Source organism: Oncorhynchus nerka, linkage group LG10 (genome assembly GCF_034236695.1).
Source record: "Oncorhynchus nerka isolate Pitt River linkage group LG10, Oner_Uvic_2.0, whole genome shotgun sequence".
NCBI lineage: Eukaryota > Metazoa > Chordata > Actinopteri > Salmoniformes > Salmonidae > Oncorhynchus > Oncorhynchus nerka.
This window is the reverse complement of record NC_088405.1, coordinates 22,211,504-22,235,585: the sequence shown is the minus strand read 5'-3', so window position 1 is coordinate 22,235,585 and position 24,082 is coordinate 22,211,504. Positions and strand designations below refer to the sequence as shown.

Below are 24,082 nucleotides of genomic sequence, written 5' to 3'. Positions count from 1 at the left end.
TACAAAACAACTCAATACAGCACAGAACAACTCAATACAGCACAGAGCCATACAGAACAACTCAATACAGCACAAGGCCATACAAAACAACTCAGTACAGCACAGAGCTATACAAAACAACTCAGTACAGCACAGAGCTATACAGAACAAATCAATACAGCACATAGCCATACAAAACAACTCAGTACAGCACAGAGCCATACAAAACAACTCAATACAGCACAGAGCCATACAAAACAACTCAATTCAGCACAGGGCCATACAGAACAACTCAATTCAGCACAGGGCCATACAGAACAACTCATTACACAACAGAGCCATACAAAACAACTCAATTCAGCACAGAGCCATACAGAACAATTCAGTACAGCACAGGGCCATACAGAACAATTCAATTCAGCACAGAGCCATACAGAACAACTCAGTACAGCATAGAGCCATACAGAACAACTCATTACACCACAGAGCCATACAGAACAACTCATTACACCACAGAGCCATACAGAACAACTCATTACACCACAGGGCCATACAGAACAACTCATTACACCACAGGGCCATACAGAACAACTCATTACACCACAGGGCCATACAGAACAACTCATTACACCACAGGGCCATACAGAACAACTCATTACACCACAGGGCCATACAGAACAACTCATTACACCACAGGGCCATACAGAACAACTCATTACACCACAGAGCCATACAGAACAACTCATTACACCACAGGGCCATACAGAACAACTCATTACACCACAGGGCCATACAGAACAACTCATTACACCACAGAGCCATACAGAACAACTCATTACACCACAGGGCCATACAGAACAACTCATTACACCACAGGGCCATACAGAACAACTCATTACACCACAGAGCCATACAGAACAACTCATTACACCACAGGGCCATACAGAACAACTCATTACACCACAGGGCCATACAGAACAACTCATTACACCACAGGGCCATACAAAACAACACAATACAGCACAGGGCCATACAGAACAACTCAGTACAGCACAAGGCCATACAGAACAACTCAGTACAGCACAGAGCTATACAGAACAACTCAATACAGTACACAGCAATATATAACAACTCAGTACAGCACAGAACTGTATTAAATGGTTACCCAGACTATTTGCATTGCCCCCCCTTTTCTATACTGCTGCTACTCTCTGTTATTATCAATGCATAGTCACTCTAATAATTTTACCTACATGTACATATTACTTCAATTACCTCAACTTACCGGTGCCCCCGCACATTGACTCTGTACCGGTACCTGCTGTATATAGCCTCCACATTGACTCTGTACCGGTACCTGCTGTATATAGTCTCCACATTGACTCTGTACCGGTACCTGCTGTATATAGCCTCCACATTGACTCTGTACCGGTACCTGCTGTATATAGCCTCCACATTGACTCTGTACCGGTACCTGCTGTATATAGCCTCCACATTGACTCTGTACCGGTACCTGCTGTATATAGCCTCCACATTGACTCTGTACCGGTACCTGCTGTATATAGCCTCCACATTGACTCTGTACCGGTACCTGCTGTATACCTGCTGTATATAGCCTCCACATTGACTCTGTACCGGTACCTGCTGTATATAGCCTCCACATTGACTCTGTACCGGTACCTGCTGTATATAGCCTCCACATTGACTCTGTACCGGTACCTGCTGTATATAGCCTCCACATTGACTCTGTACCGGTACCTGCTGTATATAGCCTCCACATTGACTCTGTACCGGTACCCCCTGTATATAGCCTCCACATTGACTCTGTACCGGTACCTGCTGTATATAGCCTCCACATTGACTCTGTACCGGTACCTGCTGTATATAGCCTCCACATTGACTCTGTACCGGTACCTGCTGTATATAGCCTCCACATTGACTCTGTACCGGTACCCCCTGTATATAGCCTCCACATTGACTCTGTACCGGTACCTGCTGTATATAGCCTCCACATTGACTCTGTACCGGTACCTGCTGTATATTGCCTCGCTATTGTTATTTTACCGCTGCTTTTGAATGATTTGCTACGTGTTACAGCGTTAACATTATGTGTGCCACAGAATGTCAACACTGCTGAGTAAACAGAGGGAGTCAATTACAGCTGATGTCAGACAGAGCTCCCAAACCACATCACATGACTTAGCACCAGCATTACACCACTTAATACATCAATACACATGATCTGTCTGCCATGAACCAACGTGTCTCTTCTGAACTCCAGCTACACACTACAGTATCTGTCTGCCATGAACCAACGTGTCTCGCCTGAACTCCAGCTACACACTACAGTATCTGTCTGCCATGAACCAACATGTCTCTCCTGAACTCCAGCTACACACTACAGTATCTGTCTGCCATGAACCAACGTGTCTCTACTGAACTCCAGCTACACACTACAGTATCTGTCTGCCATGAACCAACGTGTCTCTCCTGAACTCCAGCTACACACTACAGTATCTGTCTGCCATGAACCAACGTGTCTCTCCTGAACTCCAGCTACACACTACAGTATCTGTCTGCCATGAACCAACGTGTCTCTCCTGAACTCCAGCTACACACTACAGTATCTGTCTGCCATGAACCAACATGTCTCTCCTGAACTCCAGCTACACACTACAGTATCTGTCTGCCATGAACCAACGTGTCTCTCCTGAACTCCAGCTACACACTACAGTATCTGTCTGCCATGAACCAACGTGTCTCTCCTGAACTCCAGCTACACACTACAGTATCTGTCTGCCATGAACCAACGTGTCTCTCCTGAACTCCAGCTACACACTACAGTATCTGTCTGCCATGAACCAACATGTCTCTCCTGAACTCCAGCTACACACTACAGTATCTGTCTGCCATGAACCAACGTGTCTCTCCTGAACTCCAGCTACACACTACAGTATCTGTCTGCCATGAACCAACATGTCTCTCCTGAACTCCAGCTACACACTACAGTATCTGTCTGCCATGAACCAACGTGTCTCTCCTGAACTCCAGCTACACACTACAGTATCTGTCTGCCATGAACCAACGTGTCTCTCCTGAACTCCAGCTACACACTTTCACACATAAGCGATACACTAACCGTGCTGCTGAGCTATGCCAGATGTGTCACACAAAGCTGGCCCAGACCACTAGACCAAAGCTCCACCCATGAGACCTCATGTCACCTCTGGTGTCCTGACTGCCCTCAGAGTTATACAACACATCAAACCATTGCCACCACCTTCTGTTTTACTTTCTTAATCATTAGGTTAATGCCCTTAACCAATTAGCGGCTGAGCTATTTATAGCTTGGCTAACCCCTTAGATGTTGTCTTTGTTGTAAACATAATTTGCAGCGTTAGGGAGTAGGGCCCACCACAACAACATGGCAGAGCTGCTTATAATTGTGTGTGTGTGTGTGTGTGTAGGGTCATTTCAAATCCCTCTTCCAGAGAAGATGACTGACTCATGACACTATTGACTAAGAGGAGCTTCAGCCTGCCTCTGTGTATTACTGCCATGTGTGTTTACCTATATGGTGTCCACCTATACAGTCCATGGCGTGTTTGTTTACCAATATGAATTATGCCTGGCGCAATGCATGTATATAGTGGGAGTCCGTGTGAAACAAATATCTTGTATGAGTGTGACACTGACATGTAGTGTTTCGTTTGTCCCCTCCAGAGCCTGCAGTTGTTGTCGGACGCCCGTTCTGCCAGGGCATATCGTGACGAGCTGGACGCCCTGAGGGAGAAGGCCGTCAGAGTGGACAAGCTGGAGAGTGAAGTGGGACGCTACAAGGAGAGGCTCTACGACATTGAGTTCTACAAAGCCAGAGTAGAGGTACGCCAAACAAAGAAATAGCACCCAACAAGCTTGACGTGTCAGTGAAGCATTCATTGGGTGTAACATAAATGTATTGACCTGTTGTCCCAATGTTGGTTGAATGCGTGGTAGTGGGGATGGTAGTAGTGATATGGCTGTGGTTGACGTATGTGTGAAATCTGCTGGGTCCTACAGGAGCTGAAGGAGGACAACCAGGTTCTGCTGGAGACCAAGGCCATGCTAGAGGACCAGCTGGAAGGAACCAGGGCTCGCTCTGACAAACTCCACGAGCTGGAGAAAGAGAGCCTGCAGCTCAAATCCAAGATCCACGACATGGAAATGGTAAAGGACAGAGGGAAACTGAGTGTGTTTTGTGTGTGGGATCAGAGGAATCAAACAGACATAGTGATATGACTGATTTTACAAGCTCATTTTTTGGAGCCATCTTGTAGGTCATCTCTGATGAATGCCCATACTATACTGTAAGGCTTAGCTTTTGGGGAGCCGTCTGACAGTGTGTCGTGTGTATGTTGTCTGTCTGTGTGTTTGTTAGGACCGGGACATGGACAGGAAGCGTATTGAGGAGCTGCTAGAGGAGAACCTGGTCCTGGAGATGGCCCAGAAACAGAGCATGGACGAGTCTCTCCACCTGGGGTGGGAACTACAGCAGCTCTCCATGACCCCTGACCTGACAGAGGGTGAGCAGCCTGGAGCAGCAGCCCTCAGCACTGGGGCTCTGGCTCCAACCCTGGCCCTGGCTTTGGTCCTTCATACACACACAACAGATTGGACAGGGTTTATCTACACATGACTAACTCCTGTAATTAATATTCAATGACTCCAAGACCCAGATTAGCACTGGGCCTGGATTTGGAACGATGTTAATGGGGTTAACTGGTCTTGGATCAGGATAAACCCTGTCAGTAACTACAGTTAGGGATATTCCATACTTCCTCTTCCCTTGGGGGACCTCTTACCACTATAACAGAACCTGTAGCATTTGCATACAGTATGTTGTTGTGTGCCTAACCATAGATGGTTTCATTGTGCAGTGCCTCAGAAGTCCCTGGGCCACGAGGTGAATGAGCTGACATCCAGCCGGCTGCTGAAGCTGGAGAAGGAGAACCAGACCCTGCTGAAGACTGTGGAGGAGCTGAGAGGTTCTGCCAGCAAACACGTCCCTGCACGTCTCCTCAAGGCCGACAAGGAGAACCAGAGGCTCACCCAGAGGGTCAGAGCAGCTTCTATACTTGTATAGAATATATACTGAATTCCACTCACTTGCTTCCTGAACATTTCCCCTTCTCTAGCCCACCCAACATGGGCTCCACACTTGTTCCTTGCATCAACAACATAACAATGGCTGTTTGCTCTTTACCCCTACAGTAGCGTCTTGTTCCAGCCCCCTAGTTTTCACCCCAGGACTTGGCTTTCAGGCCCCTTAGCTCCATGACACCAGAGGGAATTGAAAGAACAGAGTAATTCTTGAAGACCGTTTCCTATTCTCTCTCAGACTTGACACTTGAAGGACACTCCATAAACTAACTCTCGGCTATTTTCAGACACTTAAGCCTTCTCTGTGCTCTCCGCATAGAATGCATGAAATGTGCCTTTCTCACACAAAGACAAGAGGTAAGACTGTGTTAGGCAGCACCACTGGATCGGTCTTTATGAGAGCCCATTTTAAAGTGAATCCAAGCAGGAGCTCTTGTACAATAACAGTTTAACTGGCTGTTTAACTGGCTGCCCGTAGATGAGCAATACGTAGGCAGTTTTGAGTTAAGCTGCTTTGACAGAATTAGGTGCTTGTAGGATATCTATGATATGATTAGTAATAATCAGTCTGCCTTGTGAAGAGTTCACCCTGTAGACCAGCATCCTGTCCAGGGGGTGTACTTGTACATCAAGCTGCCTCACGCTACAGAAACAGGAGATCGGCTCCTATGAGTCGTTCCAGCTTGCACAAACCAAGGCTTGTGCAAGATTCATCAGAAGGGCTTTATATGGACCTGCCTACGAGTCCCTTTAATAAAGGACATGTATCACAACACTGCCACTGTGACTAGAGAAATATAAATAGCATAATCAATTCAGTTTTATTTTTGCAAATTCAAATTCAAAAACAGGCTCTTCAATTTAACAGCGACCGAATCCCAATAGAATGGTGCCCAACTGTGATGGGTAATGGTATGGTAGACAAGCACCTGCCTGTACTGCACACTCTCATTGTGTCTGTGATCTAAGTGACTGGGTGTCATGGTAACAGTGTGTGTGCCTGCAGCTGGTGCAGCTGGAGAGTGAGCTGAACACAGAAAGGGAGAGTCTGCACAGTGCAGAGCATCTTGGCACCGACCTGATGAAGGAGAAGGCTCTGCTGGAGAAAACCCTGGAGACGCTGAGGGAGAATTCTGAGAGACAGGTACACACACACACACACACACACACACACGCGGTGGGTCGAGGGACTGAATTTGTTTTGATCTGGTCTGGTTCCAAGAGTCTCCGAATTACATTACTACCTATGTATCCAGATCGAGTTTTCTTAGGAGATAGCAGTCTTTGTGCTTGCATTCTCCCAACTAGTTGGAGACCTCTGTGTGGCTTGGGGGATAGAGCAGACAGAGTGTAATGAGGTCACAGGGTGTTTAGATGGATGATGTTTACAGTGAGAAGACATGGATACAAGCCAGATCTCTGGTGAACCTACACTACAGCGTTAACTAGGAAAAAATCAGGACCCTAGGTATAGTCTTCTCAGTTCTCATATTCAGGAAAGACTCAGGGTTCTCTTCATATTAACACCATGCTGAAACATGACTTGAGTTGACCTAGCATACTGCCACTCTGACGTCCTCTATGTCGTGTCCCAGGTGAAAGGCCTGGAGCAGGAGAACGAGCATCTGACCAATACCGTCTCGTCGCTGAGGCAACGCTCCCAGGTGGGCCCTGAGGCGCGGGTCAAAGACGTGGAGAAGGAGAACCGCGTGCTGCATGAGTCCATCCGGGAGACCAGCTCCAAGCTCAACAAGCTGGAGTTTGAGCGTAAGCAGCTGCGTAAGGACCTGGCGGTGTACAAGGAGAAGGGCGAGAGGACAGAGGAGCTGGAGGTGGAGGCGCAGCGGCTGGAGAGGGAGAACGAGGCCCTGCAGAAGCGAGTAGCCAGCCTGGGCATCACCTGTGACAAGGTCTGCCTCTCTGCATGCATTGGTGGCTGTATAGTTCACCTCTAGTTGTCTGTGTACCTGCTGTCTATTCTGTGTCCCCATCATATACAGTAGATGGGACTTTGAATGAGGAGCATTTATTCATTGATACATTTTCCCACATTCTCTCAAATCATCAGGTGGCGTCTCTGGAGAAGGAGAACGCAGAGCTTGAGGCAGAGGGCCGTCGTTTGAAGAAGAACGTGGAAGGCCTGCGGAGCACCTCCTTCCAGCTGGAGGCCCTGGAGAAGGAGAATGCCCAGCTGGACGAGGAGAACCTGAAGCTCCGCAGGGCTGCAGAGGTGCTCCGCTCGGCCGGGAACAAGGCGGCTCAGCTGGAACTGGAGAACCGGGAGCTGGAGAGCGAGAGGAGCCAGCTGAAGAGAAGCCTGGAGCTGCTCAAAGCCTCCTCCAGGAAGACGGAGAGGCTGGAGGTGAGCTACCAGGGCCTGGACACGGAGAACCAGCGGCTGCAGAAATCCCTAGAGAATAGCAGCCGCAAGATCCAGCAGCTAGAGGGGGAGCTGCAGGACGTAGAACAGGAGAACCAGAGTCTGCAGAGGAGCCTGGAGGAACTGAAGATCTCCAGCAAACGTCTGGAGCAGCTGGAGCAGGAGAATAAGACTCTGGAGCAGGAGAGCTCTCAGCTGGAGAAGGACAAGAAGCAGCTGGAGAAGGAAAACAAGAGGCTGAGACAGCAGGCGGAGATCAGGGACTCCAAGCTGGACGAGGACAACCTGAGGATCAGCCACCTGGAGAAGGAGAACCGCTCACTGGGCAAGGAGATGACCTCCTTCAAGGACTCCTGCAACCGCCTTAAAGACCTGGAGAAGGAGAACAAAGAGCTGGTCAAACAGGCCACTATAGATAAGAAGACCCTGGTCACTCTGCGAGAGGTAATGGTGTCGCTACTACCCCAGAGAGGCATGTTGTAATGTTAGGAGATATATTGTAATGCATTGGGTGAATGCCCATAAGGCTTCAAATGTGCATTTAGATGATCGATAAAGTTCTGTTACAGTCATTGCGCCTGCATTATGCACGAAGTAATAGAACCAGAGCGCTCTGTCAACACATTTTCAGAAACTTGGAACTCCACTGTGCCTCATAAGATTATATTATTCATTAATAAAGGATTGGGGTGTAGGGATTACAAATGTAAAGTGATTCTGGGTTGGCGTTTGATGTTCCAGGAACTGGTGAGTGAGAAACTGCGGACTCAGCAGATGAACAATGATCTTGAGAAACTGACCCACGAGCTGGAGAAGATAGGCCTTAACAAGGAGAGGTTGCTGCAGGCCGAGCAGAGCTCTGACGATGACAGGTAACACACACACACACAAACCACTATGCTGCTGCTCAAAGGTACCACATCGATGAAGGTTCATAGTAGGTACTCTGCCATCAATACACTGTCAAGACCTTGAATTCTTTCCAGGGAAGACCCTTGGTCTTTAATGATTGTGAATGTCCCTTATCTGCAGGTACAAGCTGCTGGAGTTCAAGCTAGAGTCCACTCTCAAGTCTTCTCTGGAGATCAAGGAGGAAAAGATAGCTGCCTTGGAGGCCAGACTGCAGGAGTCCTCTAACCTCAACCAACAACTGCGCCAGGAGCTTAAAACTGTTAGTTCCCAAACAATACATTACAACAGTCCAGAAGACCAAAACATTATCCCCGAGAGATTCTGTGTTATGTTCTTTAACACACGACTCAGAGAAACGCTGAAATGCTTCTGAGGCCATGTATTGTGTATTCATTCCTTTTTCATTATGTTATCAATTCCTGAGGCACCAGGAGCCTGGAAAACACAGAGAATAGTCTCCACAGCACGTTTTTCAACTCTGTGACGAAAACTAGAACCCTTGCTGGGGTGCCAGAACAGAGAACAGTATATCTTTGGAAGATTTGGGGGGATGGAGGTTTAACCCTTTGACCTTTCCAGGTGAAGAAGAACTATGAGGCCCTGCGACAGAGGGAGGAGGAGGAGGAGAGGATGGTGCAGAGCTCACCCCCCAGAGGAGGGGACAGGGAGGACTCTCAGGCCGTCAACAAGTGGGAGAAGGAGAGCCACGAGACCACCCGGGAACTGCTCAAGGTCAAAGACCGCCTCATTGAGGTGGAGAGGAACGTGAGTACACTATCTAATCAACAACTCAAAACAGCCGTCTTAGATACTGCATGTGACAGTGATGTGTCACTGAAGTGTGAAGGACTCTGCATATAAATAATGCCTGTGTATATCTTGTCTGTCTGTCTATACCATCTCCAGAATGCCACCCTCCAGGCAGAGAAGCAGGCCCTGCATACCAACCTGAAGCAGCTAGAGACCCAGAGCAGTAACCTGCAGGCCCAGATTCTGGCTCTGCAGAGACAGACTGCATCTCTACAGGAGAACAACACCACACTACAGACCCAGAACGCCAAACTCCAGGTAAGCCCGGGTTCCTTCTGTTGCTCCCTCACTGCTGTGCCATGAACTCTATTTTCTGGCCTTGTCTACACTGCATCTATAGCCTGTATTGTAGTTTAAACTCTCCCCAAGCGTGTCTCTTCTCTCCACTCTGCCCCGTGGCTAGAGATAATTCCTTTCTCATTGAGCTTTGCTCCACAACATCTATTTTGATGTATTTTTTGGCAGCAGATCAACAAAATCTTGCATTCTGCTGCAAACCAAAACTAATTACAACTTTGAACATGTCTGTGCTTGTGATTTGTACTGGCAAAAAAAATATTTGACCACTGATGTCTATCCAAATCAGACAGGGACATGCAACGTCTCAACCATCAGAGTTGACTAGAGGGACAGGCTGGCTGCGTACACAGTGCCCCCTGTTGTTCAGAAGTGACACTGGTGTCTATTCAAATTATTTTGTGGGGTTCTTACCCTGGTTTTCACATAATCAGTGAATCTAATCTATTGCTATTCCTAGCAGGACATGACAAAATCCTTGAAAAAACTGTTATAGTTAAGGGCATTTTCTGATTGAGTTCAGACTGCTCAGATCGTCCAATCAGAAGTCTTGTTTTCCCCTCTAGGTTGAGAACTCAACGCTGAACTCCCAGAGTGGCGCTCTCATGGCCCAGAATGCCCAACTGGCGACGCAGCAGTCCAGTACGGAGAACGAGAAGGAGGGGGCGATGAGGGACAGGGAAGACCTGAGGTCCACCTATGAGATGCTGCTAAGGGACCATGAGAAACTGGCTGCCCTGCATGAGAGACAGGCCTCCGAGTACGAGGGCCTCATCGGCAAACATGGAGGCCTGAAAAGTTCCCACAAGAGTCTAGAGTCACAGCACAGAGACCTGGAGGACAGGTGGGGTTTCTACTGGCACTGTTATGTGCTTAATGCATACTGTAGCACAGCTGGCCTACCATCACACACTTAACCACACTCATGGCCAAACACACACGTGCACGACAGTCTTATTATGCATTCACCTCCACTCTACCATTATACAGCACTCAAGTCAGAGACGCGTGTAAACGCACAGCTGCTGTTCACTAACAGGTAGTACTGTATTTACAGGTATAACCAGCTGCTGTTCACTAACAGGTAGTACTGTATTCACAGGTATAACCAGCTGCTGTTCACTAACAGGTAGTACTGTATTTACAGGTATAACCAGCTGCTGTTCACTAACAGGTAGTACTGTATTTACAGGTATAACCAGCTGCTGTTCACTAACAGGTAGTACTGTATTTACAGGTATAACCAGCTGCTGTTCACTAACAGGTAGTACTGTATTCACAGATATAACCAGCTGCTGTTCACTAACAGGTAGTACTGTATTTACAGGTATAACCAGCTGCTGTTCACTAACAGGTAGTACTGTATTCATAGGTATAACCAGCTGCTGTTCACTAACAGGTAGTACTGTATTCACAGATATAACCAGCTGCTGTTCACTAACAGGTAGTACTGTATTTCCAGGTATAACCAGCTGCTGTTCACTAACAGGTAGTACTGTATTTACAGGTATAACCAGCTGCTGTTCACTAACAGGTAGTCCTGTATTTACAGGTATAACCAGCTGCTGTTCACTAACAGGTAGTACTGTATTCACAGGTATAACCAGCTGCTGTTCACTAAAAGGTAGTACTGTATTTACAGATATAACCAGCTGCTGTTCACTAACAGGTAGTACTGTATTTACAGGTATAACCAGCTGCTGTTCACTAACAGGTAGTACTGTATATTTACAGGTATAACCAGCTGCTGTTCACTAACAGGTAGTACTGTATTCACAGGTATAACCAGCTGCTGTTCACTAACAGGTAGTACTGTATTCACAGGTATAACCAGCTGCTGTTCACTAACAGGTAGTACTGTATTTACAGGTATAACCAGCTGCTGTTCACTAACAGGTAGTACTGTATTTACAGGTATAACCAGCTGCTGTTCACTAACAGGTAGTACTCTATTTACAGGTATAACCAGCTGCTGTTCACTAACAGGTAGTACTGTATTTACAGGTATAACCAGCTGCTGTTCACTAACAGGTAGTACTGTATTTACCGGTATAACCAGCTGCTGTTCACTAAAAGGTAGTACTGTATTTCCAGGTATAACCAGCTGCTGTTCACTAACAGGTAGTACTGTATTTACAGGTATAACCAGCTGCTGTTCACTAACAGGTAGTACTGTATTTACAGGTACAACCAGCTGCTGTTCACTAAAAGGTAGTACTGTATTTACAGGTATAACCAGCTGCTGTTCACTAACAGGTAGTACTGTATTTACAGGTATAACCAGCTGCTGTTCACTAACAGGTAGTACTGTATTCACAGGTATAACCAGCTGCTGTTCACTAAAAGGTAGTACTGTATTTACAGGTATAACCAGCTGCTGTTCACTAACAGGTAGTACTGTATTTACAGGTATAACCAGCTGCTGTTCACTAACAGGTAGTACTGTATTTACAGGTATAACCAGCTGCTGTTCACTAACAGGTAGTACTGTATTTACAGGTATAACCAGCTGCTGTTCACTAAAAGGTAGTACTGTATTTACAGGTATAACCAGCTGCTGTTCACTAACAGGTAGTACTGTATTTACAGGTATAACCAGCTGCTGTTCACTAACATGTAGTACTGTATTTACAGGTATAACCAGCTGCTGTTCACTAACAGGTAGTACTGTATTTACAGGTATAACCAGCTGCTGTTCACTAACAGGTAGTACTGTATTCACAGGTATAACCAGCTGCTGTTCACTAACAGGTAGTACTGTATTTACAGGTATAACCAGCTGCTGTTCACTAACAGGTAGTACTGTATTTACAGGTATAACCAGCTGCTGTTCACTAACAGGTAGTACTGTATTCACAGGTATAACCAACTGCTGTTCACTAACAGGTAGTACTGTATTCACAGGTATAACCAGCTGCTGTTCACTAACAGGTAGTACTGTATTTACAGGTATAACCAGCTGCTGTTCACTAACAGGTAGTACTGTATTTACAGGTATAATCAGCTGCTGTTCACTAACAGGTAGTACTGTATTTCCAGATATAACCAGCTGCTGAGGCAGAAGGATCAGCTGGAGGAGCTGGAGAAACAGCTGAAGTCAGAGCAGGAGAAGATGCTGTCTGAGAACAAGAGCCACGAGGCCACGGCTGCAGACTACCACAAACTGAAGGAGGAGAATGAAAGGTTAAACTGAATACTGTATGTATAAGGAACCGAGGGGGAGGGGGGTGTGCCCTGAGGTTTACTTTGGGGTGCAAGGGAACATCCCTAAACTGTCAATCCAGCTGAGGAGAAACCTGTGTAACAAGATTTTTTGAGAGCGAGGGAAAAGAAAGTCTGTTTTGAGTGGCAGTATGCAGACATTTTAAGTGGTAGTTTACAATTAGATAACTAACCATTTAGCTGTTATTTTGCTCGTCAATTAGTGAATGGTTTGGTTTGTGGTTTGACCTGTGCCAGGGGCTATGAGTAAAGAATGTGCTGTTTGAAACCCATTCTGATGTTTCTGTGTGTAGGCTGAACATGGCACACCGTCAGCTGGTGAAGGACAATGAGGGCCTGCAGGCCGACCATAAGAACCTGAAGAGCCAGATGAACGGTGCCAAGCTGGAACAGACCCGCATGGAGGCGGAGTTCTCCAAACTCAAAGAGCAGTACCAGCAGCTGGACATCACCTCCACCAAGCTCACTAACCAGTGTGAGGTACGGTTATATACCCCTCAACCCCACTTCTCTACCTCCCACTCACTAACCAGTGAGAGGTACGGTTACATACCCCTCAACCCCACTTCTCTACCTCCCACTCACCAACCAGTATGAGGTATGGTTACATACCACTCAACCCCACTTCTCTACCTCCCACTCACCAATCAGTATGAGGTATGGTTACATACCCCTCAACCCCACTTCTCTACCTCCCACTCACCAACCAGTGTGAGGTATGGTTACATACCCCTCTACCCCACTTCTCTACCTCCCACTCACCAACCAGTATGAGGTATGGTTACATACCCCTCTACCCCACTTCTCTACCTCCCACTCACCAACCAGTATGAGGTACGGTTACATACCCCTCAACCCCACTTCTCTACCTCCCACTCACCAATCAGTGTGAGGTACGGTTACATACCCCTCAACCCCACTTCTCTACCTCCCACTTACCAACCAGTGTGAGGTACGGTTACATACCCCTCAACCCCACTTCTCTACCTCCCACTCACCAATCAATGTGAGGTACGGTTACATACCCCTCAACCCCACTTCTCTACCTCCCACTCACCAACCAGTGTGAGGTACGGTTACATACCACTCAACCCCACTTCTCTACCTCCCACTCACCAACCAGTATGAGGTACGGTTACATACCCCTCAACCCCACTTCTCTACCTCCCACTCACCAATCAGTATGAGGTAAGGTTACATACCCCTCAACCCCACTTCTCTACCTCCCACTCACCAACCAGTATGAGGTACGGTTACATACCCCTCAACCCCACTTCTCTACCTCCCACTCACCAACCAGTATGAGGTACGGTTACATACCCCTCAACCCCACTTCTCTACCTCCCACTCACCAACCAGTATGAGGTACGGTTACATACCCCTCAACCCCACTTCTCTACCTCCCACTCACCAATCAGTGTGAGGTATGGTTACATACCCCTCATCCCCACTTCTCTACCTCCCACTCACCAACCAGTATGAGGTATGGTTACATACCCCTCAACCCCACTTCTCTACCTCCCACTCACTAACCAGTATGAGGTACGGTTACATACCCCTCAACCCCACTTCTCTACCTCCCACTCACCAACCAGTATGAGGTATGGTTACATACCCCTCAACCCCACTTCTCTACCTCCCACTCACTAACCAGTATGAGGTACGGTTACATACCCCTCAACCCCACTTCTCTACCTCCCACTCACCAACCAGTATGAGGTACGGTTACAAACCCCTAAACCCCACTTCTCTACCTCCCACTCACCAACCAGTATGAGGTACGGTTACATACCCCTCAACCCCACTTCTCTACCTCCCACTCACCAACCAGTATGAGGTACGGTTACATACCCCTCAACCCCACTTCTCTACCTCCCACTCACCAATCAGTGTGAGGTATGGTTACATACCCCTCAACCCCACTTCTCTACCTCCCACTCACCAACCAGTATGAGGTATGGTTACATACCCCTCAACCCCACTTCTCTACCTCCCACTCACTAACCAGTATGAGGTACGGTTACATACCCCTCAACCCCATTTCTCTACCTCCCACTCACCAACCAGTATGAGGTACGGTTACATACCACTCAACCCCACTTCTCTACCTCCCACTCACCAACCAGTATGAGGTACGGTTACATACCCCTCAACCCCACTTCTCTACCTCCCACTCACCAACCAGTATGAGGTATGGTTACATACCCCTCAACCCCACTTCTCTACCTCCCACTCACCAACCAGTATGAGGTATGGTTACATACCCCTCAACCCCACTTCTCTACCTCCCACTCACCAACCAGTATGAGGTATGGTTACATACCCCTCAACCCCACTTCTCTACCTCCCACTCACCAACCAGTATGAGGTATGGTTACATACCCCTCAACCCCACTTCTCTACCTCCCACTCACCAACCAGTATGAGGTATGGTTACATACCCCTCTACCCCACTTCTCTACCTCCCACTCACCAATCAGTATGAGGTATGGTTACATACCCCTCAACCCCACTTCTCTACCTCCCACTCACCAACCAGTATGAGGTATGGTTACATACCCCTCAACCCCACTTCTCTACCTCCCACTCACCAACCAGTGTGAGGAACTGCAATATCTGCACCCCCTTCCCACAGACCGACTAGATTGGAATTTGCATGTTCCACATATTTCCCAACTCTATCACAGGAAACTCTTGGTAAATATGCCCCCATGTTATGGAAGTGTTCATAGCTGATATTGGGCAACTGTCCTGACATCTGTCTGTTGGAAAGGAAGGCTGATTGAGTAGTTGTGCCTGGGGATACACAGCTGGTTTCTCAACACTGAGCTCTATGAGGCTTAAAGAGTGTCAGACAACGATTTACACACTGCAAAAGGCACAGCCCATGTACAGTAATACATACAACCATGGAAAAGAAACTTGGAAACTTGCTCAATAACTATTTCCATTGAAAACTTAGGTAAAAAAAAAAAGTTTATTTCTCTCTCCCTAGTTGCTGAGTCAGTTGAAAGGGAACCTGGAGGAGGAGAACCGTCACCTGCTGGACCAGATCCAGACCCTGATGCTGCAGAACCGCACCCTGCTAGAACAGACCATGGAGAGCAAGGACCTGTTCCACGTAGAACAGAGACAGTACATGTGAGAGATGACCCCCGCTATTACATTTTGATAGCCTGTAACCGGTGTCAAACATGTCAACAGGAGAAATGTCTGTTTCTTGGCTATGTAGCTAGATGTCATTTGTCTCTGACGCTAACTGGTCTAGATGTAATTTGTCCCTGACCCTAACTGGTCTAGATGTAATTTGTCCCTGACGCTAACTGGTCTAGATGTCATTTGTCCCTGAACCTAACTGGTCTAGATGTCATTTGTCCCTGACGCTAACTGGTCTAGATGTAATTTGTCCCTGACGCTAACTGGTCTAGATGTCATTTGTCCCTGAACCTAACTGGTCTAGATGCCATTTGTCCCTGACGCTAACTGGTCTAGATGTCATTTGTCCCTGAACCTAACTGGTCTAGATGTCATTTGTCCCTGACCCTAACTGGTCTAGATGTCATTTGTCCCTGACCCTAACTGGTCTAGATGTCATTTGTCCCTGACACTAACTGGTCAAGATGTAATTTGTCCCTGACGCTAACTGGTCTTTCCCTCCTTCACAGAGACAAGCTGAACGAGTTGAGGAGACAGAAGGAGAAGCTGGAGGAGAAGATCATGGATCAGTATAAGTTCTACGACCCCTCACCTCCACGGAGGTAAGTAGCTAGGAGGAATCCACTCACTGCTGTCACTGTGGGTGGTGCTGTGGCCAGACTTGGGAATGCTGCAGTACATCATGTCCATAGGTATCTGTATACTATCTGTCATAGTAAACAGCTGGCTGAGACAAAGCAGACATCCCCCCCACATGAAAATTTAATGTATAACTGCAGTACATTGCTGTAGTCGTCTGGTTAGGATTCATTCTAGTACCTAATCGACTGCACTATACCTAACCATTCAGTTCGGATTCATTTCCGTGCCTGACTAAATGCAGATGGTTTACATCTGAACCTAACCAACCCCTGCATATGGTTGAAATATCTACCTAACCAGGCAGCTCTGGTTTATATTTATGCCTAATCAACATCATAGCTGTAAATTATGGCTGTCTCTGGGGAATTGATATGCTGTGGTTTACAAGAACACCCCAGATGCTGGAAAACCCCTGGTTCAATAGGCATGAAATGGGAAAACAAACTAAATGCATTCCCTTCATTTCAAACCCCCCCCCCCTTTTCCTTCCTACTGAACACTACATTTACATTTAAGTCATTTAGCAGACGCTCTTATCCAGAGCGACTTACAAATTGGTGCATTCACCTTATGACATTCAGTGGAGCAGCCACTTTACAATAGTGCATCTAAATCTTTTAAGGGGGGGGGGGGGATTACTTTATCCTATCCTAGGTATTCCTTAAAGAGGTGGGGTTTCAGGTGTCTCCGGAAGGTGGTGATTGACTCCGCTGTCCTGGCGTCGTGAGGGAGTTTGTTCCACCATTGGGGGGCCAGAGCAGCGAACAGTTTTGACTGGGCTGAGCGGGAACTGTACTTCCTCAGTGGTAGGGAGGCGAGCAGGCCAGAGGTGGATGAACGCAGTGCCCTTGTTTGGGTGTAGGGCCTGATCAGAGCCTGGAGGTACTGAGGTGCCGTTCCCCTCACAGCTCCATAGGCAAGCACCATGGTCTTGGGAAGGTTGAACACCAGACGGGCTGCGGCGTTCTGGATGAGTTGTAGGGGTTTAATGGCACAGGCAGGGAGCCCAGCCAACAGCGAGTTGCAGTAATCCAGACGGGAGATGACAAGTGCCTGGATTAGGACCTGCGCCGCTTCCTGTGTGAGGCAGGGTCGTACTCTGCGGATGTTGTAGAGCATGAACCTACAGGAACGGGCCACCGCCTTGATGTTAGTTGAGCACGACAGGGTGTTGTCCAGGATCACGCCAAGGTTCTTAGCGCTCTGGGAGGAGGACACAGTGGAGTTGTCAACCGTGATGGCGAGATCATGGAACGGGCAGTCCTTCCCCGGGAGGAAGAGCAGCTCCGTCTTGCCGAGGTTCAGCTTGAGGTGGTGATCCGTCATCCACACTGATATGTCTGCCAGACATGCAGAGATGCGATTCGCCACCTGGTCATCAGAAGGGGGAAAGGAGAAGATTAATTGTGTGTCGTCTGCATAGCAATGATAGGAGAGACCATGTGAGGTTATGACAGAGCCAAGTGACTTGGTGTATAGCGAGAATAGGAGAGGGCCTAGAACAGAGCCCTGGGGGACACCAGTGGTGAGAGCACGTGGTGAGGAGACGGATTCTCGCCACGCCACCTGGTAGGAGCGACCTGTCAGGTAGGACGCAATCCAAGCGTGGGCCGCGCCGGGAGATGCCCAACTTGGAAAGGGTGGAGAGGAGGATCTGATGGTTCACAGTATCGAAGGCAGCCGATAGGTCTAGAAGGATGAGAGCAGAGGAGAGAGAGTTAGCTTTAGCAGTGCGGAGCGCCTCCGTGATACAGAGAAGAGCAGTCTCAGTTGAATGACTAGTCTTGAAACCTGACTGATTTGGATCAAGAAGGTCATTCTGAGAGAGATAGCGGGAGAGCTGGCCAAGGACGGCACGTTCAAGAGTTTTGGAGAGAAAAGAAAGAAGGGATACTGGTCTGTAGTTGTTGACATCGGAGGGATCGAGTGTAGGTTTTTTCAGAAGGGTGCAACTCTCGCTCTCTTGAAGACGGAAGGGACGTAGCCAGCGGTCAGGGATGAGTTGATGAGCGAGGTGAGGTAAGGGAGAAGGTCTCCGGAAATGGTCTGGAGAAGAGAGGAGGGGATAGGGTCAAGCGGGCAGGTTGTTGGGAGGCCGGCCGTCACAAGACGCGAGATTTCATCTGGAGAGAGAGGGGAGAAAGAGGTCAGAGCACAGGGTAGGGCAGTGTGAGCAGAACCGGCGGTGTCGTTTGACTTAGCAAACGAGGATCGGATGTCGTCGACCTTCTTTTCAAAATGGTTGACGAAGTCATCTGCAGAGAGGGAGGAGGGGGAGGGGGAGGAGGATTCAGGAGGGAGGAGAAGGTTGCTAAGAGCTTCCTAGGGTTAGAGGCAGATGCTTGGAATTTAGAGTGGTAGAAAGTGGCTTTAGCAGCAGAGAGAGAAGAGGAAAATGTAGAGAGGAGGGAGTGAAAGGATGTCAGGTCCGCAGGGAGGCGAGTTTTCCTCCATTTCCGCTCGGCTGCCCGGAGCCCTGTTCTGTGAGCTCGCAATGAGTCGTCGAGCCACGGAGCGGGAGGGGAGAACCGAGCCGGCCTGGAGGATAGGGGACATAGAGAGTCAAAGGATGCAGAAAGGGAGGAGAGGAGGGTTGAGGAGGCAGAATCAGGAGATAGGTTGGAGAAGGTTTGAGCAGAGGGAAGAGATGATAGGATGGAAGAGGAGAGAGTAGCGGGGGAGAGAGAGCGAAGGTTGGGACGGCGCGATACCATCCGAGTAGGGGCAGTGTGGGAAGTGTTGGATGAGAGCGAGAGGAAAAGGATACAAGGTAGTGGTCGGAGACTTGGAGGGGAGTTGCAATGAGGTTAGTGGAAGAACAGCATCTAGTAAAGATGAGGTCGAGCGTATTGCCTGCCTTGTGAGTAGGGGGAAGGTGAGAGGGAGAGGTCAAAAGAGGAGAGGAGTGGAAAGAAGGAGGCAGAGAGGAATGAGTCAAAGGTAGACGTGGGGAGGTTAAAGTCGCCCAGAACTGTGAGAGGTGAGCCGTCCTCAGGAAAGGAGCTTATCAAGGCATCAAGCTCATTGATGAACTCTCCGAGGAACCTGGAGGGCGATAAATGATAAGGATGTTAAGCTTGAAAGGGCTGGTAACTGTGACAGCATGGAATTCAAAGGAGGCGATAGACAGATGGGTAAGGGGAGAAAGAGAGAATGACCACTTGGGAGAGATGAGGATCCCGGTGCCACCACCCCGCTGACCAGAAGCTCTCGGGGTGTGCGAGAACACGTGGGCGGACGAAGAGAGAGCAGTAGGAGTAGCAGTGTTATCTGTGGTGATCCATGTTTCCGTCAGTGCCAAGAAGTCGAGGGACTGGAGGGAGGCATAGGCTGAGATGAACTCTGCCTTGTTGGCTGCAGATCGGCAGTTCCAGAGGCTACCGGAGACCTGGAACTCCACGTGGGTCGTGCGCGCTGGGACCACCAGATTAGGGTGGCCACGGCCACGCGGTGTGGAGCGTTTGTATGGTCTGTGCAGAGAGGAGAGAACAGGGATAGACAGACACATAGTTGACAGGCTACAGAAGAGGCTACGCTAATGCAAAGGAGATTGGAATGACAAGTGGACTACACGTCTCGAATGTTCAGAAAGTTGAGCTTACGTAGCAAGAATCTTATTGACTAAAATGATTAAAAATGATACAGTACTGCTGAAGTAGGCTAGCTGGCAGTGGCTGCGTTGTTGACTTTGTAGGCTAGCTGGCAGTGGCTGCGTTGTTGATTCGGGGGCTAGCTGGCTAGCTAGCAGTGTTGATTACGTTACGTTGTGTTAAAAGAACGACAATAGCTGGCTAGGTAACCTAGAAAATCGCTTTAGACTACACAATTATCTTTGATACAGAGACGGCTAGCCAGAATAAAATTATTTACCTCAAATAACAATAACTCCTCCCCCATCTCTCTCCTTCCTCTCTCTCCCCTTTCTCTCTCTCTCCTTCCCTCATCTCTCACTCTCACTCCCCTCTCTCGTGTCAGACGGGGGAATTGGATCACCCTGAAGATGAAGAAGCTGATCAAGCCGAGGAGTCGGGAGCGGATGCGTTCCCTGACGCTGACTCCCACGCGCTCCGAGTCCAGTGAGGGCTTCCTGGGGCTTCCTCTGGACAGCCAGGACTCCTCCTCCATAGGCTCTGGCTCCAACTCCCTGGACGACACGCTGACACACAAGAGGAGCAGCAGTGAGTTGACACACTCTCAGGCCTGCATGGAATATTCCCTACTGAACAGATCAAATCCAGCCTTATTTGAAGTGCAATTAAAACACATCAGTATACGTTACAGTAAAATAAACACAATAGAAGGAAGCAATAGACCGATCCTGACCAGGCAGCCTGGGACTAGGTCTTCCTCTCTCAGTACAACTGACAAGAGGGACTGACACACAGGAAGAAGGACTAGATCACATTGTTAGATAAAACACCCAGGAAGCAGAGCACATATTGTATTAATAAATATATGCAGGGTTGGACACAGGAAAGGCAGACACAGGAAATATGATCCACAGAGAGACCAAAGGACACTGGGTCAGACAGGAAAGTACACTCTGACACTAGAACATGAGAGGGTCATATTCAGGAAATGAAGAATGAGCAGGGTCAGATTCAGGAAATGAAGAATCAGCAGGGTCAGATTCAGGAAATGAAGAATGAACAGGGTCAGATTCAGGAAATTAAGAATGAGCAGGGTCAGATTCAGGAAATGAAGAATGAACAGGGTCAGAGTCAAGAAATTAAGAATGAACAGGGTCAGGTTCAGGAAATGAAGAATGAGCAGGGTCAGATTCAGGAAATGAAGAATGAGCAGGGTCAGATTCAGGAAATTAAGAATGAGCAGGGTCAGATTCGGGAAATGAAGAATGAGCAGGGTCAGATTCAGGAAATTAAGAATGAGCAGGGTCAGATTCGGGAAATTAAGAATGAGCAGGGTCAGATTCAGGAAATTAAGAATGAGCAGGGTCAGATTCAGGAAATTAAGAATGAGCACAGGTCAGTTGCAGATGGTGAGGCTTGCCGGGCTGGAGACTCCAGGACAGTAGATGCTTGTTGCTGTGTGGTGGTTGGTTGTGTGGACCTAACGCTTGCGATGCTTGTTTTTCTCTCTCTGTGCAAAAGGGAAGAGAGACTCTCAGAGAGTGCAGCATTCCCATGTGCAGGGTAACCAGGGTTCCTCTAATGGTATGCTAAGAGGGGAGGGCTGGGCGCGGCTTGTAGTCGAGCTGTCCTGTCACTCAGGGCATGTCAACGTGTCATGACTCATCCTTCAGTCAATGTCCATACCTATTAAAAGGTGCAATGCATTATGGGTCACCTGTGCTCAATGCACCAGCTATTAACACATTTTTTGTCTTCAACTATACTAAAGACAACCTTTTATGCAACCATTTGATTTGTCTTTGAATAGCTCTAATAAATAACGTTTAAGTAACACACACGCAATATGAGATATGTCTAAAAAAAAAATTTAAAGACTGAAGTTCCACTTCTTTATTTCTGTGAAATGCAGACAGTCTGGAGCTGGAAATCTAAAATGGTGTCTCTGTATAGTCAGTGTCCCAGAATCTTCTCTTTCCCTGTGAATACTCCTTTCACTGCAGTGCCACTCCTTGTCTCGTCGTTTTACCTCCTAATTGCACCCTTTAATAAACATCACCCGTGTGTGTGTGTGTGTGTGTGTGTGTGTGTGTGTGTGTGTGTGTGTGTGTGTGTGTGTGTGTGTGTGTGTGCTGGCAGCCTGATGTCTTCTATGTAACAACCCTCTTCACAGCCATCCCACCGAGCTGGTGTTTTGTGTATGAATTTGTTTGAACAGTCAGTGAGTGTTAGTGTGTGTGTGCTCATTTGCATGTAAGCGTTTTCCCTTGTGTAACTCTGTGTGTTTGTTTTCGGTCCCAGCTGGGTCTTCAGGGCACTACCCTGGTTCTCTCCCCCTGGTTCTCTCCCCCTGGTTCTGTCCCCCTGGTTCTCAGCATTAACAGCCATCTGTTTTTCCCTCCTTTCTGTTCCTCTCCATCTCCCCTGGTCTTTCTGTTTCTCCCCCCTCTGCTTTGGCTGTAAACTGACAGCTCTGAAAAGGTTGCCCTTTATGAGGACCAGATCGAAGGAGAAAGACAAAGAGAAGGCCATCTACCGCCGGTCCATGTGTAAGACCTCCAATAGCCCACCCAGCGTCCTACCACCTACCTCCCTCCATCACTCCACCTCCTCTGGCCTGCGCCTGCCTCCCTCCCTCGCTCCACCTACTCTGGCCTGCGCCTGCCTCCCTCCATCGCTCCACCTCCTCTGGCCTGCGCCTGCCTCCCTCCATCTCCTAGAGTCTCCTCTCATAGCTCCTAGCTGGTGTCTTTCCTTCCATTCTAGGAATACTAAACTCAAACACTACTGTATCCCTAATAGTAGCTGCATCTATCTTAACACATGTTGTGTTTGGGTTAAATTTGTGTACAGTCAAAGCAATGACATACAAGAACAAACATATGTAGATATTAGAACAAACTAACACTCTCTTCAGTGATTAAGGACACTAATGTGAGTTAAGTTGATTGTAGAGGATAGAGGTGTTCTGTGAACTGTAGGGTTTTTTCTGTAGTTCTTTTCGCTGTAGTGTTGTGATATCTGTAGATGAGCTGTAGTTTATTTTTAGTCCAGGTCTAGTGTGTGTATATGTGTGTGACAGTGCAGTCGCGAGGAACTGTATGCCATTCCACTTTTCTCTACTGTACCGTACTGTATAGTGTGGTGTGACCTGCACTGTGTGACTCTGGCCCCATCTATATATCTCTGCCTGTGGTGTGAGTGCAGCCTGCCGTCTCACCCCTCTCTCACTACAGTGCTGATGCAGGCATGGCTTGGCAGAACCACACTACGCGCTCTCTTTCTCTCTCTCTCTTTCTATCTCTCTCTCTCTCTCTCTCTGCCACCATGTAGGATTTGAAATGGAGCCTTCCATTGATTTCTTTATCTTTTTCTCTCTTTCCCTATCTTGTATTTTCTTTCTTTCTCTCTCATTTTCGCTATCATTCCCTGTCTTCTCTTTTATCTTTCACTCTCTCTGCTATTTTTATTGAGTCTTTTTTCAGTTTGGCTGCATTTCAGCTCTTTTGCATGCTTTGCCAACATGGGCTTGCCGACACTGACTGTGTCACATCTCTGAATGCTGCTGCTCTGATTCTTAGCAGCCACTGCATGCTTAGCCTAGCGCTGCTCCCTGTGCCCTCCCTCTGGGGCCAGTCAGCCCACCACATAAGGGTAGGAGGTATCGGCTAATTGATCTTCATCTCCAACCCAGCTATGAACGACTTGCTACAGACCATGGCGCTGGCGGGGGGGCAGTGGGCAGGCAGCACAGAGAACCTGGAGGTGCCCGTCGAGACCAACGGGGGCAGCGGTGCCCGGCGAATGAAAGGGCTGGGTTCCATGGCCTACTCCACCAACGCTATCAACTACACCACACTCACCCTGCCTTCAGGCAGCAGGGCCAAGAGGAGCCTGAAGATCAAAGGTAGAGACTACAGGACCGCTAGTCGATCCCCCCTTCCTCTGTGTGGTC

General features: G+C 48.1%; 1 protein-coding gene across 1 annotated transcript in view; it reads left to right on the top strand.

The window, feature by feature from the left end:
- The window catches only part of LOC115136510 (girdin-like), an 86,401-nt gene that overhangs the window by 53,997 nt on the left and 8,322 nt on the right, over positions 1-24,082 (top strand). The window contains 19 exon segments of the mRNA XM_065023132.1: positions 3,703-3,861; positions 4,039-4,185; positions 4,397-4,541; positions 4,896-5,074; positions 6,125-6,262; positions 6,714-7,028; positions 7,187-7,942; positions 8,240-8,370; positions 8,531-8,669; positions 8,990-9,175; positions 9,317-9,478; positions 10,084-10,361; positions 12,557-12,700; positions 13,033-13,219; positions 15,735-15,880; positions 16,405-16,497; positions 20,513-20,715; positions 22,599-22,676; positions 23,822-24,034. Coding sequence (XP_064879204.1) covers positions 3,703-3,861; positions 4,039-4,185; positions 4,397-4,541; positions 4,896-5,074; positions 6,125-6,262; positions 6,714-7,028; positions 7,187-7,942; positions 8,240-8,370; positions 8,531-8,669; positions 8,990-9,175; positions 9,317-9,478; positions 10,084-10,361; positions 12,557-12,700; positions 13,033-13,219; positions 15,735-15,880; positions 16,405-16,497; positions 20,513-20,715; positions 22,599-22,676; positions 23,822-24,034 — 3,799 coding nt within the window.